General features: G+C 42.4%; 1 protein-coding gene across 1 annotated transcript in view; it reads right to left on the bottom strand.

The window, feature by feature from the left end:
* Positions 1-3,687: 3,687 nt before the first annotated feature.
* Positions 3,688-17,414, bottom strand: part of LOC118397592 (melatonin receptor type 1B-B-like) — a 62,893-nt gene continuing 49,166 nt past the window's right edge. The window contains exons 2-3 of the mRNA XM_035792521.2: positions 6,818-6,936; positions 3,688-6,225 (exon numbers count right to left, since the gene is read on the bottom strand). Of these exons, the coding sequence (XP_035648414.1) occupies positions 5,470-6,225; positions 6,818-6,936 (875 nt within the window). The 3' untranslated portion in view covers positions 3,688-5,469. The remainder of the gene's footprint in view (positions 6,226-6,817; positions 6,937-17,414) is intronic.

Raw genomic sequence — 17,414 nt, 5'->3', positions numbered from 1 at the left:
TCTTAAAGACCTAGTAATATTTTACATCAATAGCAGTCAATATTAGTCATCACCTTAATTCAGTCTCATCTGAAAGTTGTAAATTATTGGTTTTCTTCACGAACCCTGGCTAACAAGTTGATTCCAGAATTACACATATACATAATTAATCATAACTTGATTACAAATGACGTCATAAAGGAAAACATCCGTAGCGGGTGGAACAGATATGACAGCTTGTTACACAAAAGAAAAGGGGCTGGGTTTGAGTGAAAGAGTGGGAAGACTGAGGAACAAAGGGAGGGACTGAGTGACACAGGGAGAAGCTGTGTTATCGTAAATACAGTATCTTATACATTCTAAATTACCGCCCATTTGGAAAAGGAAAATGCAATAAATATTTACTCTGAGCTGCGCTTCGGTAGGTTAGTGGTAGATGGAAGGCCGTGTTGCCCAACCGAGTCCTTTGTCCTTTGAAGAATGTCAATTGGATACGTTGTAGTAACGTCGTTGTGTCTGTTCCTTCCTAACCCTCGTGTGCAGCTGCTGTTGCTAACTCAACGGCTAGGAGGTATCACTTCTGTAGTGAATAAGAGTCCAACGTTCATACTATTCGTAACCAAAGCTCACGCTGATGTTGGCTTTGTTCTATAGTTATTATCTGAACCATTCTGACATCGGACCGTCGTCCTCACATCCTTGGAACAGGAGGTTACATTTTAGTCAAGGCTTTATATAGTGGAGCGAGAAGGGTGTGTCTGAAAAGTTTTATAACCCATGACTCTTCACAGGGGCGGGCCACTGATTGAGCAGAGCCCTAACCTTATGAAAACCCAATTCTCACATTTTAGAAGCTAAAATCACATTTCATCCCATCACAAAGAATTTCATATTCAAACATTTAAATTGAACAACAATTCCATGTGAATCCGAGAACTCTGATGTGTAGACTTTCCACTGAAGAGTTTATGTCATCTTATCATTGATGAGAATGTCTCAGATGACAACCAAACTGACATCATATTCACTACCACCGCATTTGTTCAATTGGTCAGATTTTTAAAAAAAAGTATTATTTTTCCTTTATTTTACTAGGCAAGTCAGTTAAGAACTTATTTTCAATGGCAGCCTAGGAACAGTGGGTTAACTGCCTGTTCAGGGGCAGAACAACAGATTCGTACCTTGTCAGCTCGGGGATTTGAACTTGCAGCCTTTCGGTTAATAGTCCAATGCTCTAACCACTAGCCTACCCTGCCGGATTACCAGAATATAGTTCATTTCCCCCCACCTTCTGATGTTCCCAGAATCTCTATGTTAACCAAGGGTTTTTAAATGTAACATCAGTAGGGTAGAGAGAGGAAAAAGGGGGAAGAGGTATTTATGACAGTCATAAACCTACCCCCAGGCCAACGTCATGACAGTTGGCAGACCATTCCATTAAAATGGAGCTCTATAGGAGAAAGCCCTGCCTCCAGCTGTTTGCTTGGAAATTGTATGAACAATAAGGCCTGCTGTATTTAGAACTAACTGAAGTTTATTGAGTGCCTTATCTGGGTAGCCGGAGAGTAGAGCATTGCAGTAGTCTAATCTTGAAGTGACAAAAGTATTGCAATGTTACTAAGTTGTAAAAAGGCTGTTCAAAAGAGAGATCAGGGTCCAGAGTAACTTGAGGTCCTTATTTGAGATAACAAACATCTTGCAATATTCGAGATTCATTGTCAGATTCAACAGCAGATCTCTTTGTTTCTTGGGACCTAAAATTAGCATCTCTGTTTTGTCAATGACCTCATCCACCTGAGCCGCGGCCTATTCACCCCACTATCATCTAGAAGGTGGAGACAGTACAGGTGCATAAAGCTGGGACCGAGAGACTGAAAAACAGCTTCTATCCCCATGCCATCAGACTGTTAAAGAGCCACCACTAGACAGCCTCTGCCCTGTAGCCTGCCCTCCGCCCAGTACCCTACTCCGTCCAGTACCCTACTCTGCCTTTCAGTCACTTGCCGGGTGTACTCTACCATGCACCTTAGGGACTGCTGCCCTATGTACATAGTCATTGAACACTGGTCACTTTAATAATGTTTACATACTATTTATGTATTTACTGCTGTACAACATTTTGGATTTATTTAAAGATTTTGGATTATTCTGTGCTTGTTGACATTTACTGCATTGAGTGATAGGAACTAGGTACAAAAGCATTTTGCTACACCTGCATTTTGCTAACACCTGCTAAACTGTGTACACAAATGTTTTTATTTCATTTGATTTGATATTTCAATGGCTTACTCTATGCCATCCTACCGTCCTCGCTTTATCCGCTAACTCCCTTACCACCCACCCTTCTATGGTCCATGCCAGGTCGGACGTAACTGTCAGAGAAATGTAATCCTGCCATTGTTAAGTCTGTTCCTGTTCTGATGCGTCAAGACATAAATCTCAGGCTGCTGTCAAGCAGGCAGGCCCACATCTCTTCACACACACACACACACACACACACACACCACACACACACACACACACACACACACACACACACACACACACACACACACACACACACACACACACACACACACACACACACACACACACACACACTCAGGGTGGGAAGGGGAGGAGGGGGGCTGAGCAATGACAATCCCCCTGACTAGCTTTTTTCCAGGCTGTTCAGATGCTTTATCTCACCGCAATGACATTGTCATTTGCATTTTTACCGATGACAATCTGCCAGTTGAGAGATCAATTAAACACCTCTGTTGTGCACTACCCTCTGTGAAACATGTGTATCTGTCTGTCGGTCCGTCCGTGTGTGCGTGCGTGTGCGTGCGTGCGTGCGTGTGTGCGTGTGTGTGTGTGCGTGTGTGTGTGTGCGTGTGTGGAATAACTAAGATGGAAGAGACTTTGCCTGGAGATGTGTGTTAACACAATGTCCTATGTGAACAAACCAAATAAAGGTGACAAGTGTGCACCTTGGAACAAACCCTAAAATAGCCACACTATCTGGGCCAGTGCAGCAGTACTGTCTGTCAGAACTTGTGAGGTCTCACCCAATGTGAGATGTTCCAGGAGAATGTCCCGCTGCCCATATGCACACACACACTGGACCCCAGGAAACGTAACTGCTGCTTCTGCAAAAACGAATGGGGATGTAAATAAACAAACAAATCAATAAATCAATCAGGGAGATGAAGGTGCTCTGGAACTTCAGCAATGTTTGGGCTGACAGAGGCTATTTGTATGCATTCATCTCCCATCCACCCCTAACCAGTGCTCACAGAGTGTGGCCTCAAGTACTGAGCATGTGCAGAATCATGGGGCAAGCAGTGGAGTGAACGGAGAAGGAATAGCTAAGAGCAGACAGGAAATAATGAGAGAAAGAGTGGGAGAAAAGCGAGAGAAAGAGGAAGGAGGAGAGGGTGTGAGGGGATTGAAAAAAAAGAATGAAAAACAGTGCTTAAAGAACAGAGTGAGAAAGAGAGAGCAAGGAGAAAGAGAGGGAGAGGAAGAGAGAGAGACTTCTCACCAGCAGCTGTAGTTTTCACATCACTGCACAGAAAAACATGTAAGTGTATTTTACAAACCCAGCAATTTGCAAAAGTGCATCTGCATCCTCTAAATTAATTGTCTTAGCCATCTCAGTTATTATTTACACTGTTATCAATGTGTCTGAAAAGCAGTAATAATAACTGAGAAAAGTTATTAAAAGTAAAGGTTTTTATTAACATCTAAACTTTTACATTGACAACCCTTCAAACGCATATTCTTCATCAGTTGTATACGTAAATCACAGCAATAAATACAATGTATTTCTCTTAATTAAAAAATTAAAAATCTTATAGCTTGACCACTGCGCTCCTTCTCCCTGTGCATCCACATGCATACATGCCAATTAAGAATGATCTTCCTCTTACCATCATCATCATCATCATCATCATCATCATATAATCTTTGTCAACATCATCGATATCTTCAGCAGCAGATTTCACCAGATCATCAGTAGAAATATGAAGGTAATTTCTGATTGAGCCAACATATGCAGTGTGTACAGTGAATGTAGTCTCTGCTAACGCGGGAACGTTGCTTTTACATTTCCATCACGCTGTAACACTGAACTTATGCGATACGGATTGAATAGAGACCCTAGTTTCTTCAAAGCAAAACTAAAATAAAAAACAAACAAACAACCAAAACAATACACAAAGCATCAAAGTTCATCATGCACATTCTTCATCATCATGGAACACAGTATCACAACAACGGTATTCAGCGTCATTACGGCCTGAATTAATTCACTTGATTTGTACTAAGATTAACTTCTTCAGAAAAACAGTATTGTCCTTATTCACATATCATTTTGAGTAAGTTGGTTTGCTGTAGTGTTTTAATAAGGTAATGACATGAAGTGTAAAATGCATAGAATAGGTCACATGTCTTCATGCATTACTAAGAGTACAGTTGAAACCTGTAAACTGCATAAGTACAATGTCGTCCGAGATAAAACAGCTTTATTGTGCTTATAATGTACCAGCGAGGGTTTTTCAGGACACTCCGTCGAGGGGCATCACAGCACCCCATTCCTGACTCAACAGAAATGACCAAATCTGCTGATGTATCTAATGTAGTTGTCTATTCAGTCTTATATCCTTGTGTAACTCTAAGCCTAACGCTATATGCTGACTCCAACCCTAACGAGTTAACCCATACTAACTGGGTTAAATTGTAAAGGGGTTGTTTTTGGTAAATCTCCTGTTTGAGAGCATGAGCATAAAATCAGGCACCTTTTGACAATCCAATTGCCTAGTTAGTAAGTAGGACCTTGTGAGCTCCTACCGTTGGCATGCTCCATCGCTTATTTGTTATTTACAACCAATAGGGTTTTTATAAATTGTTTTCTACGCTAATGTACGCTGGCCATAATGATTGTCATAATGATATAGATATATCGATATAGAAAATAAAATAAACTGTGTGATAAATACTTTTACAGAGGAAACTGTGAAGATAACAAATGTGTCTTTAAATACCCTGTCTTATACAAAAATGTCATGGGCGTAATGGGGTAAAAAAAAATGCAATAATACTTTTGGGGCTTAAACTTTGAAATGCATAATGCTACAGCAGCAGAGAGGAGGCAGGCAGCCTGAGGTGTATACTTAAGGACATGATACATAATAAGTTAGAACATATATGCTTCATGAATGGCACTCTTCGAATTGTGAATAACACAGTCAGTTAGCATCAGTCAACACCTTTGTGTGTGTCTCTCTCTCTTTAATACGCACCATTCTGACTGTTCTTTGAGGCTTCGGTAACAGCACAACTGTGCAGTCAGTGAGATACAGGAGAGAAATGGAACTCCATGACTGAAAAGAGAGAGAGAGAGAGAGAGAGAGAGAGAGAGAGAGAGAGAGAGAGAGAAGAAAAAAGAAACAAGTCCAACAACACCATAGGGGAGGAGTGGAGGAGAGGAGAACCTTGGAGTCAGCGTCACAAAGCCTCTCCCTTGACGTGATCATTGTTGTTGAGTCCCAGTCTGGGCGAGGGCTTGCTCCTCATACCCTCTGTACCCCCCTGTGACGCCTCCTGGAAGAACAGACCCGGCATCCACATGGACATGATAATCCGTTTGTATTCCTTACGGAAGTTCTGGTTGAGCAGGCCGTAGATGATGGCGTTAAGGCAACTGTTGAAGTACGCCATGAAGTAGCTGACCACGAACAGCCACTCGGGGATCCGTGGCGCCACCGTCTCTGGGTCGATGGCCACGGCCAGACCGATGAAGTTGAGCGGCGCCCAGCAGATGGCAAAGAGCACGAACACCACGAACATGGTGATGAAGTTGCGCATGTCGCTGGGTTTGAGGCGGGGCTTCACCTCTGACTTCACCTTCCTCCTCACCTGGATGACCAGGATCCAGATCCTCAGGTAGCAGAAGGTAACCACGGCGATGGGCACAAAGAAATGAATCACCACCACAGTGATGGTGTACGATGTACTGACGGCCTGGGCAAAGGTACACGAATACACCCTGGGGTCGTACTGGAGCGACCCTACGAAGAAGTTTGGTATGATGGCCAGGATGGTGAGAAGCCAGATGAGCCCCACCAGTAAGAGGGTATTGCGGTAGCTGTACAGCCTGTCGTAGGCAAAGCTGTGGCAGATGTAACAGTAGCGGTTGATGGCAATGCCGGTGATGTTGAAGATGGAGCCAATGACGCTCAGGCCCATCAGGAAACCACTGACCTAGAAAGAGAGAGCGAAAACAGAAGCCCTGTTTATACTTGGTTCTAACATTCAGCCTTTGTCGTGATCTTGTCCACATTCTGAATTTGCCCACATTTTCAGAAATATATCTCCGCATTGTGACCATATTTCCTCGTCCCTCCCTGTATGCAAATTATTTGACAGTTATTCTTTCAAAATAATATTTATTTATTTTAAGCCATATGGATGCCATAAGTCAATGGTGCCACCTGTAAATGATTTCAGAAGGCAGGATTATTATGATTTAAATGGTTTCATTGTCCAGCTTCGTCTATCTATATATGTAAGATATCCAGACACAATGAGTGCCTGACTACCTCCCGAGGTGGTCAGGAAGATCTAATCATAGTCAAATGACAATCTGTATTTTAATCATCTACACCAGTATACAAATGTGGGCACAATCAGAATGTGGTCAAAATCAAGACAAATAACATGTTAGAACCAGGTCTAAACAGGGCTAGAAAGGCAGACAGACAGACAGACAGACAGACAGACAGACAGACAGACAGACAGGCAGGCAGGCAGGCAGGCAGGCAGGCACACAGACAGACAGACAGGTCTTAGTCACTTTGCACTGTGTCTCTCCCAGCGACCAGCCGTCATGGAAGATGGCGTAGAGCACCAAAGGGTAGGGGTAGAAGGCCACCACGAGGTCAGCAAAGGCCAGGCTCACCACAAACACGTTCCCTACAGAGGAGAGAGACCACACCATATTAGCTTATTGGTCCTTTATCAAGGGAAAGGGTTCGGGTTACAGGTAAGGGATTGTGGCTAAGTTTTAGGTTTGAGGCTAGGGGTAGGCTTTGGTTTGAGGCTAGGGATAGGTTTGGGGTTAGGGTTGAACCGGGGTGTGCACATGAAGCTAGGGTTAGTGTGAAGATAAAGGTTAGGGTTAGTGCTTAAAATTGCATTTGAGTTAAAAAAGTGCTTGGCCGTGTCTCAATACCTGTACTTGTGTTGTAAATAGTAGACATTTTGGGTATGTGAAAAAATGTAGTTATATAGTATGTGAAATTTAGAAATGTTGTATGCTTTAAATGACAGGATGTCATATTAATTTAGGCTTTTGATCTATTAGAATTTGCTGCACACAATTAAGGAAGAGAATCGTCTTTTCGAGACCCACGTGTGTCTGACAACAGCTGAGGCGATGCACTGTACCAAAATGAACGCATGGCTGGAATCAACGCAATAGTGCATTAGATGAACCATTCTCAGGAGGATGAACCAAGTATGATGATATTTTTTGCTTACTGCATTAGTTTTTACTAAACAGTACATTATAAACAGTATGTAGTACACTGTGGGTTAGTTGCACCTTAATTGGGGAGGACGGGCTTGTGGCAATGGCTGGAGAGGAATAAGTGGAATGGTAGCAAATACATCAAACATGTAGTTTCCATTTGTTTGATACCATTCCATTAGCGCCGTTCCAGCCATTATTATGAGCCGTCCTCCCCTCAGCAGCCTCCATACATATACAGTACATGGCATACTCTGCCACTTCACGATCAGGCTGGAAGTCAAGGGCCGTGACCAAAATCTGATTTACCTACTACTTATTTCATCTGCATACTTAAAATGCATACTGTGTACTATTTATACTTCATTGCATATCAATCACAGAGACAACCATCCAACTAGAAACACACACCTGCTATCATCCTACCTTGCATATCAATCACACAGACAACCATCCAACTAGAAACACACACCTGCTATCATCCTACCTTGCATATCAATCACACAGACAACCATCCAACTAGAAACACACACCTGCTATCATCCTACCTTGCATATCAATCACACAGACAACCATCCAACTAGAAACACACACCTGCTATCATCCTACCTTGCATATCAATCAAACAGACAACCATCCAACTAGAAACACACACCTGCTATCATCCTACCTTGCATATCAATCAAACAGACAACCATCCAACTAGAAACACACACCTGCTATCATCCTACCTTGCATATCAATCACACAGACAACCATCCAACTAGAAACACACACCTGCTATCATCCTACCTTGCATATCAATCACACAGACAACCATCCAACTAGAAACACACACCTGCTATCATCCTACCTTGCATATCAATCACACAGACAACCATCCAACTAGAAACACACACCTGCTATCATCCTACCTTGCATATCAATCACACAGACAACCATCCAACTAGAAACACACACCTGCTATCATCCTACCTTGCATATCAATCACACAGACAACCATCCAACTAGAAACACACACCTGCTATCATCCTACCTTGCATATCAATCACACAGACACAACTATCCACCGAAAAACAAACACCTGCTATCATTCAAATACATTTGCTCATTGAATCACATCTAACATTACCTATTCCCTGGGTCTAATTTCCTGTGTTATACTGCACTATTCCCACCACACGGGTCAACCAAGATTAAAGGAGACTTCTGCTCGGTAATGACTTGGAAGTCGAGATTGACTTGAGGACAAGTATGGAATATTAAGGGACTTAGAGACGGCGTAGAGAGAATAGAAAGAGGATATATCTTTAGTAGAAGAATATATGAACTAGAGTGATATGAGCACGATTTCTCCGACAGATCTGTTGTGTTGTTAGCACGCAGGATGCTAAGCTAAGCAATGCGGTCTCAGAGCTGACTCACTCGATCACTCGTCACCAAGCTAATTGAATGAGAAAAGGTACACGGCTCCTAATTGCCTTGTGAAAACAATCATTGTGTCAAGTCACTCCCACTTTGCCAAGACAAAATAAAGTATGTGTACTGTGCAGTGGACACGGGGGAGTAGATTGTTAGGGTTAGCATATTAGCATGCACTATGTACTTTTCATTCTCCTAGATTCGCTCCTCATTTTGAATGGCAGTTCATTTCCACCTTAGCCTGTGTACTAATATTCATAATCGTCAGTCTAAATTGTTCCGATGCAAGGCCTTACCTCAGACCAGCCATTCTCCCTCTACAATGTACTGTATTATACTGAACGTTACTCTACTCAACAGTACTCCACTGAACTCTACTCTACTGTACAGTACTGTACTGTACTCCACTGAACACTACTCTACTGTACAGTACTGTACTGTACTCCACTGAACTCTAATCTACTGTACAGTACTGTACTGTACTCCATTGAACTCTACTCTACTGTACTGTTCTGAACTCTACTGTACTGAACTCAACTCAACTATACTGTGCCGTGCCGTGCAGTACACTACTGAGCTCTACTGTGCTATACTTTGATGTCCAAACTTGTGAAACATAGACATTTATGATTGGTTCAGATTTGGTCTCGTTTGGGGGCTGAGCTCATAAAAATAATAGCCAGTGTGAAGAATAATACCCAAAATATGCAGAGGAGGTTATTGGATATTCCTACCTTTGTGTACCTATTCAGAATACATCACTATGAAGAGAATGACATTCATATCCATAATTATGCATTTCTGTATATACAGATTAGGGACCAATGATGAAATTCTGTTACCGCAATTCCGTTACCAGGTATAATTCCCCTTCACTTACTGTAGTTCAATAACCAAAATATGTTTTTTCAAAGTCAAGGATTCATGTCATAGCTGACACCTCATTCTTCTACAGACATCTTTGATAGAGTTTTTAGACATGGTCACATAAAAAACTGAGGGACATTTTACCTAAATTCTGTTACCAAACTTTGCATCTGCACAGTTTTTGCAGTAAATTTGTTTTTGTAACATTTTCAGTGTACATTGTTAAAAATATTCCTTGTGCATGGATTTGTATGGTTTGTTAAAATTTTAAATCAATCTTTTTTTGTTTGGCATAGATTTTAGATGAAGAATCTGAGTCTCAGTGCAATTTCGTTACTGTGGAATGACCCATTACTGTCTCCTCCAGTTAATATTCCAGGTATTAAAATGAATGATATTGCTGCTCGGGTCCAATGGCAACGGAAGGAAGGGAAAGAGGCCTATGCTTCATGAAAAAAATGATTTCCAAAAATTGCCTGCCACTTCAAAGACATCTCTCTCCTTCAGACTTTTCCACTGTGCTTCCATCTTTACTCTGTTCACTATTCCCCTCTGCTTGTCCTTTTCCCCATCTCGATATCACTCTCTGTCACTTCTACTTCCTCATATCTATCGCTATACTTCCTACACCTATTAGAACAACAGTTGTGAAGTTATAATAGGTGCTAAACAACATACCTTGAAGAGGCAATATGCAGTACAAAACAATAACAAAGCTGATCTCTGTTTTGGCTGAGGGAAGAGGCTGAAAAAATGTCACCACATAGACAGAGCTCGGCACATGGTGGGCGAAACACATGTGGATAATACCATGAGCTCACATTGGGTACAAATGGGGCCAATGTGAAGCCGATGAGCCCAATGTGGTCAGCCTACATGAGGACATTATTTTAGCCCTGAGCCCACATCATGCCGGTCATGGCCGTAAATAAATATGAGGACAACGAGGTCCGGACCTTGGTTATTTTATATATATATATATATATATATATATATATATATACAGTTGAAGTTGGAAGTTTACATACACCTTAGCCAAATGCATTTAAACAATGTTTTTCAGTTTTCCTGACATTTAATCTTAGTAAAAATTCCCACTTTACTTTAAGAATGTGAAATGTCAAAATAAAAGCAGAGAGAATTATTTATTTCAGCTTTTATTTCTTTCATCACATTCCAAGTGGGTCAGAAGTTTACATACACTCAAGTAGTATTTGGTAGCATTGCCTTGAAATTGTTTAACTTGGGTCAAACGTTTTGGGTAGCCTTCCACAACCTTCCCACAATAACTTGGGTGAATTTTGGCCCATTCCTCCTGACAGAGCTGGTGTAACTGAGTCAGGTTTGTAGGCCTCCTTGCTCGCACACACTTTTTCAGTTCTGGCCACAGATTTTCCATAGGGTTGAGGTCAGGGCTTTGTGATGGCCACTCTAATACCTTGACTTTGTTGTCCTTAAGCCATTTTGCCACAACTTTGGAAGTATTCTTGGGGTCATTGTCCATGTCGAAGACCCGTTTGCGACCAAGCTTTAACTTCCTGACTGATGTCTTGAGATGTTGCTTCAATACATCCACATAATTATCCACCCTCATGATGCCATCTATTTTGTGAAGTGCACCAGTCCCTCCTGCAGCAAAGCACCCCCACAACATGATGCTGCCACCCCCATGCTTCATGGTTGGGATGGTGTTCTTCAGCTTGCAAGCCTCCCCCTTTTTCCTCCAAACATTGCGATGGTCATTATGGCCAAACAGTTCTATTTTTGTTTCATCAGACCAGAGGACATTTCTACAAAAAGTATGCTCTTTGTCCCCGTTTGCAAACCGTAGTCTGGCTTTTTTATGACGGTTTTGGGGCAGTGGCTTCTTCCTTGCTGAGCGGCCTTTCAGGTATGTCGATATAGGACTCGTTTTACTGTGGATATAGATACTTTTGTACCTGGTTCCTCCAGCATCTTCACAAGGTCCTTTGCTGTTGTTCTGGGATTGATTTGCACTTTTTACACCAAAGTACCTTCATCTCTAGGAGACAGAACGTGTCTCCTTCCTGAGCGGTATGACGGCTGCATGGTCCCATGCTATTTATACTTGCCTACTATTGTTTGTACAGATGAACCTGATACCTTTAGGTGTTTGGAAAATCGCTCCCAAGGATGAACCAGACTTGTGGAGGTCTACAATGTTTCTTCTGAGGTCTTGGCTGATTTCTTTTGATTTTCCCATGATGTCAAGCAAAGAGGCAGTGAGTTGGAAGGTAGGCCTTAAATTACATCCACAGGTACACCACCAATTGACTCAAATTATGTCAATTAGCCTATCAGATGCTTCTAAAGCCATGACATTGTTTTCTGGAATTTTCCAAGCTGTTTAAAGGCACAGTCAACTAAGTGTATGTAAACTGCTGACACCACTGGAATTGTGATACAGTGAATTATAAATGAAATAATCTGTCTGTAAGCAATTGTTGGAAAAATTACTTGTGTCATGCACAAGTACTAACCGACTTGCCAAAACTATAGTGTGTTAACAACACATTTGTGGAGTGGTTGAAAAACTAGTTTTAATGACTCCAACCTAAGTGTATGTAAACTTCCGACTTCAACTGTACGTACACAATTAAGAAAAACAATTATGGGTCAACATCTAAATATTGCTCCCAGCATTGATCAAACCTCAGCACGCTTATATTTATGATCTGACAGAGCGAGAGAGCGAGCGAGAGTGAGCGAGAGAGCAAGCAGAAAGAGAGGTTAGTACAGTGGTTCCCAAACTTGGGGTCAGACCCCCATGCGGGGTTCCTGAGAAAATCTGTACTAATCTTATCAAACATGTTAGGAACTTAACTTTAAAAAAATAAGATATGTTTCAATTTGAACATCGCATACAGTAGCTCTCTTTACATAAATACGGTATCTATTTGTAGCCCCCCACCATGCCACCACTCCCAGATGGATCTCACTAAAACTCAAATGCTGGTTACAGCCGCCTGATGCCAATGTTGGCATGTTTACTGGGTATTTACAGTACTTGGCGCCAATACAGTCTACTGGAGATAGGGAGATGTAAAAACCCACCAACAGACTCTTTGGAGAGTAAAGCTTCAGACCTGGGGCAGGAGCGAGGGAATATAAGAGATTATCCAGTTGAATACTGAGAGAGAGAGAGAGAGAGAGAGAGAGAGAGAGAGAGAGAGAGAGAGAGAGAGAGAGAGAGAGAGAGAGAGAGATAGAGAGAGAGAGAGAGAGAGAGAGAGAGAGAGAGAGAGAGAGAGAGAGAGAGAGAGAGAGAGAGAGAGACAGAGAGAGAAGAGAGAGAGACAGAGAGGGAGGAGAGAGAGACCGACAGAGAGAGAGAAGAGAGAGAGAAGAGAGAGAGAGAGAAGAGAGAGAGAGAGAGAGAGAGAGAGAGAGAGAGAGAGAGAGAGAGAGAGAGAGAGAGAAGATGGCTGCTGTAGGCCTTTTTTAATTTCCCTCTCCACGCTAGCACAAACGGGGCCAAGGCTATGCGCGATCTGAGAACTTTTCCTCTGGGAGAAAGACAGAGACACACACGCACAAACACATGCACAAACACAAGCGTGTCTTTGGAGTGTTCCATCAAACAGCAATTACACAATCCAGTTGCTAGGCACACACAAACACATTCGTTGTTGTCTCAGTTGGCATAACCCACTTAGAATGCAATGTTAATTCAAAATTTGCATTAACCGATGAGGAAAACTGTGCTTTGTTATTGATTTAACATAATCTAATATACCCTTCTCTGCCAATGCAATTTCCTCCTACCACCCCCTTTGGCATTCCCCAACCACATTGGCACTGTGGTCCCTCTGGCACTTTTCTGCCTCTCACACTCTTTGCTTTATAAGTCTCTCTATATACACTACCGGTCAAACGTTTTAGAACACCTACCTACAAATGGATGCAATCAGAGAAAGAGACAGACAGAGAGAGAGAGAAAGAGAGAGAGCCAGTTTCATCAGAGCACTTGATGGTTTTTGCGACTGCACTTGAAGAAACTTTTTATATTTCACATTCTTCAAAGTAGCCACCTTTTGCCTTGATGACAGCTTTGCATACTCTCAACCAGCTTCATGAGGTAGTCACCTGGAGTGCGTTTCAATTAACAGGTGTGCCTTGTGAAAAGTTGATTTGTGGAATTTCTTTCCTTCTTAATGCGTTTGAGCCAATCAGTTGTGTTGTGACAAGGTATGGTTGGTATACAGAAGATATTTGGTAAAATACCAAGTCCCTATTATGGCAAAAACAGCTCAAAAAAGAAAAGAGAAACAATAGTCCATCATTACTTTAAGACATGAGGGTCAGTTAATCCTGAAAATGTCAAGAACTTTGAAAGTTTCTTCAAGTGCAGTGACAAAAACCATCAAGCTCTATGATGAAACTGTCTCTCTCTCTTTCTCTCTCTCTGTCTGTCTCTTTCTCTGATTGCGTCCATTTGTTTAACAGTTTTTAGGTTACTACATGATTCCAGATGTGTTATTTAATAGTTTTGATATCTTCACTATTATTCTACAATGTAGAAAATAGTAAAAATAAAGAAAAACCCTTCAATGAGTAGGTTTGTCCAAACCTTTGACAAGATACGCATCCCAACTGCTCTGCTAGATCCTCCAAAGCAGTCTCCAGTATCTCTGGCACGTACTGTAACTCATCTATACATTTTTAAGGGGAGTGGCAATCGATATCCTTTTATCGATGTACAGGAGCTGATTCTGTCATTCATCAGACCTTGTTTTGTGGTTAGGCAAGGCCAGACCAAACTAATCTAGCACCCTACTTGCCCCCGCTACAGTTTCCAATTCTCCTAGGATTTTCACTTGGAAAAGATGGCCATAGAAGAGCCTGTTCACACACTAACCTTCCTCATCCATCACTCTTACGGTCAGACAAGGCCAAGGTCAGTCCTAACCGCCTGCCAAGCAATTCACCACTTTTCTTTCTCAGTGTCCCCTAGGCTGGCCTAGTGGTTTTTAATGGAGAAAAGGTGGCCATAGTGGTGTCCATTCCTATACTATTTTCCTTATCCATCTCTCCATCATTTGATGTTGGGCAAGGCCCATGCAAGTCAGGACAGGACAGCCCCAACAGCCACCCTGCAGCAGCCTCCATCCCACTCCCCTCCACTGGCATGGCAGGGTCCTTGGCTCGCCAAAACTGTGCCCGATCATCTCTACCCAGCAGGAGCTCTGAGTGTCAACCAAAGTCCATCTTGTGCCTGCCGTGAGGTCAACGCCACTCTTGTCAGCCCTATAGTCACGTGGAGAATTGTCATCTTTATCAGAAAATTGCCATCAATATCCGAAACTTTGAATATCCCACGGAGCACAATTAAATACATTATTAAAAAATGGAAAGAACACGGCACCACAACTGTTAGGAATTTTATGAATAATGACTAAACAATATCTACATTTTAAAAAGAACTATAACTAATGAAACTTATACTCTGTTTTATTATATCTGATTAATAACATTAATTCATAAGGAAGGGATTGTGGAGCATGAAACAGGGGGTAATTAAACTGGAATTGTGGGTTTTAAGTAAGCAGAAAGGGTTGTTAACCTATTGTTGAAGCGACTCAACTTAGGTCTGGGATGTTTAGATAAGGAAGAGAGTGTTTTCCTGGATTTTCCATTATCTGGAACTGTCTTCTAAATAGTGATGGATGAAGGTGAAGATTCCAGAAGTTAATCTAGATAAGTTTGTGTCTGGAGTGAGTGAGCAAAAATTTTAGAGAAGGCTGTTGCGCAGCAACTCACTGCCTTCCTGAAGACAAACAATGTATACTAAATGCTTCAGTCTGGTTTTAGACCCCATCATAGCACTGAGACGGCACTTGTGAAGGTGGTAAATGACATTTTAATGGCATCGGACCGAGGCTCTGCATCTGTCCTCGTGCTCCTAGACCTTAGTGCTGCTTTTGATACCATCGATCACCACATTCTTTTGGAGAGATTGGAAACCCAAATTGGTCTACACGGACATGTTCTGGCCTGGTTTAGGTCTTATCTGTCGGAAAGATATCAGTTTGTCTCTGTGAATGGTTTGTCCTCTGACAAATCAACTGTAAATTTCGGTGTTCCTCAAGGTTCTGTTTTAGGACCACTATTGTTTTCACTATATATTTTACCTCTTGGGGATGTTATTCGAAAACATAATGTAAACTTTCACTGCTATGCGGATGACACACAGCTGTACATTTCAATGAAACATGGTGAAGCCCCAAAATTGCCCTCGCTAGAAGCATGTGTTTCAGACATAAGGAAGTGGTTGGCTGCAAACTTTCTACTATTAAACTCGGACAAAACAGAGATGCTTGTTCTAGGTCCCAAGAAACAAAGAGATCTTCTGTTGAATCTGACAATTAATCTTAATGGTTGTACAGTCGTCTCAAATAAAACTGTGAAGGACCTCGGCGTTACTCTGGACCCTGATCTCTCTTTTGAAGAACATATCAAGACCATTTCGAGGACAGCTTTTTTACATCTACGTAACATTGCAAAAATCAGAAACTTTCTGTCCAAAAATGATGCAGAAAAATTAATCCATGCTTTTGTCACTTCTAGGTTAGACTACTGCAATGCTCTATTTTCCGGCTACCCGGGTAAAGCACTAAATAAACTTCAGTTAGTGCTAAATACGGCTGCTAGAATCCTGACTAGAACCAAAAAATTTGATCATATTACTCCAGTGCTAGCCTCTCTACACTGGCTTCCTGTCAAAGCAGGGGCTGATTTCAAGGTTTTACTGCTAACCTACAAAGCATTACATGGGCTTGCTCCTACCTACCTCTCTGATTTGGTCCTGCCGTACATACCTACACGTACGCTACGGTCACAAGACGCAGGCCTCCTAATTGTCCCTAGAATTTCTAAGCAAACAGCTGGAGGCAGGGCTTTCTCCTATAGAGCTCCATTTTTATGGAACGGTCTGCCTACCCATGTCAGAGACGCAAACTCGGTCTCAACCTTTAAGTCTTTACTGAAGACTCATCTCTTCAGTGGGTCATATGATTGAGTGTAGTCTGGCCCAGGAGTGGGAAGGTGAACGGAAAGGCTCTGGAGCAACGAACCGCCCTTGCTGTCTCTGCCTGGCCGGTTCCCCTCTTTCCACTGGGATTCTCTGCCTCTAACCCTGTTACGGGGGCTGAGTCACTGGCTTGCTGAGGCTCTCTCATGCCGTCCCTGGGGGGGGTGCGTCACCTGGGTGGGTTGATTCACTGTTGTGGTCAGCCTGTCTGGGTTGGCGCCCCCCCCCCCTTGGGTTGTACCGTGGCGGAGATCTTTGTGGGCTATACTCGGCCTTGTCTCAGGATGGTAAGTTGGTGGTTGAAGATATCCCTCTAGTGGTGTGTGGGCTGTGCTTTGGCAAAGTGGGTGGGGTTATATCCTTCCTGTTTGGCCCTGTCCGGGGGTGTCCTCGGATGGGGCCACAGTGTCTCCTGACCCCTCCTGTCTCAGCCTCCAGTATTTATGCTGCAGTAGTTTATGTGTCGGGGGCTAGGGTCAGTTTGTTATATCTGGAGTACTTCTCCTGTCCTATTCGGTGTCCTGTGTGAATCTAAGTGTGTGTTCTCTAATTCTCTCCTTCTCTCTTTCTTTCTCTCTCTCG

The sequence above is a fragment of the Oncorhynchus keta genome, chromosome 18 (genome assembly GCF_023373465.1).
Source record: "Oncorhynchus keta strain PuntledgeMale-10-30-2019 chromosome 18, Oket_V2, whole genome shotgun sequence".
Lineage (NCBI taxonomy): Eukaryota > Metazoa > Chordata > Actinopteri > Salmoniformes > Salmonidae > Oncorhynchus > Oncorhynchus keta.
The sequence above is the reverse complement of the archived record's forward strand: the minus strand, read 5'-3'. Positions and strand labels throughout refer to the sequence as shown.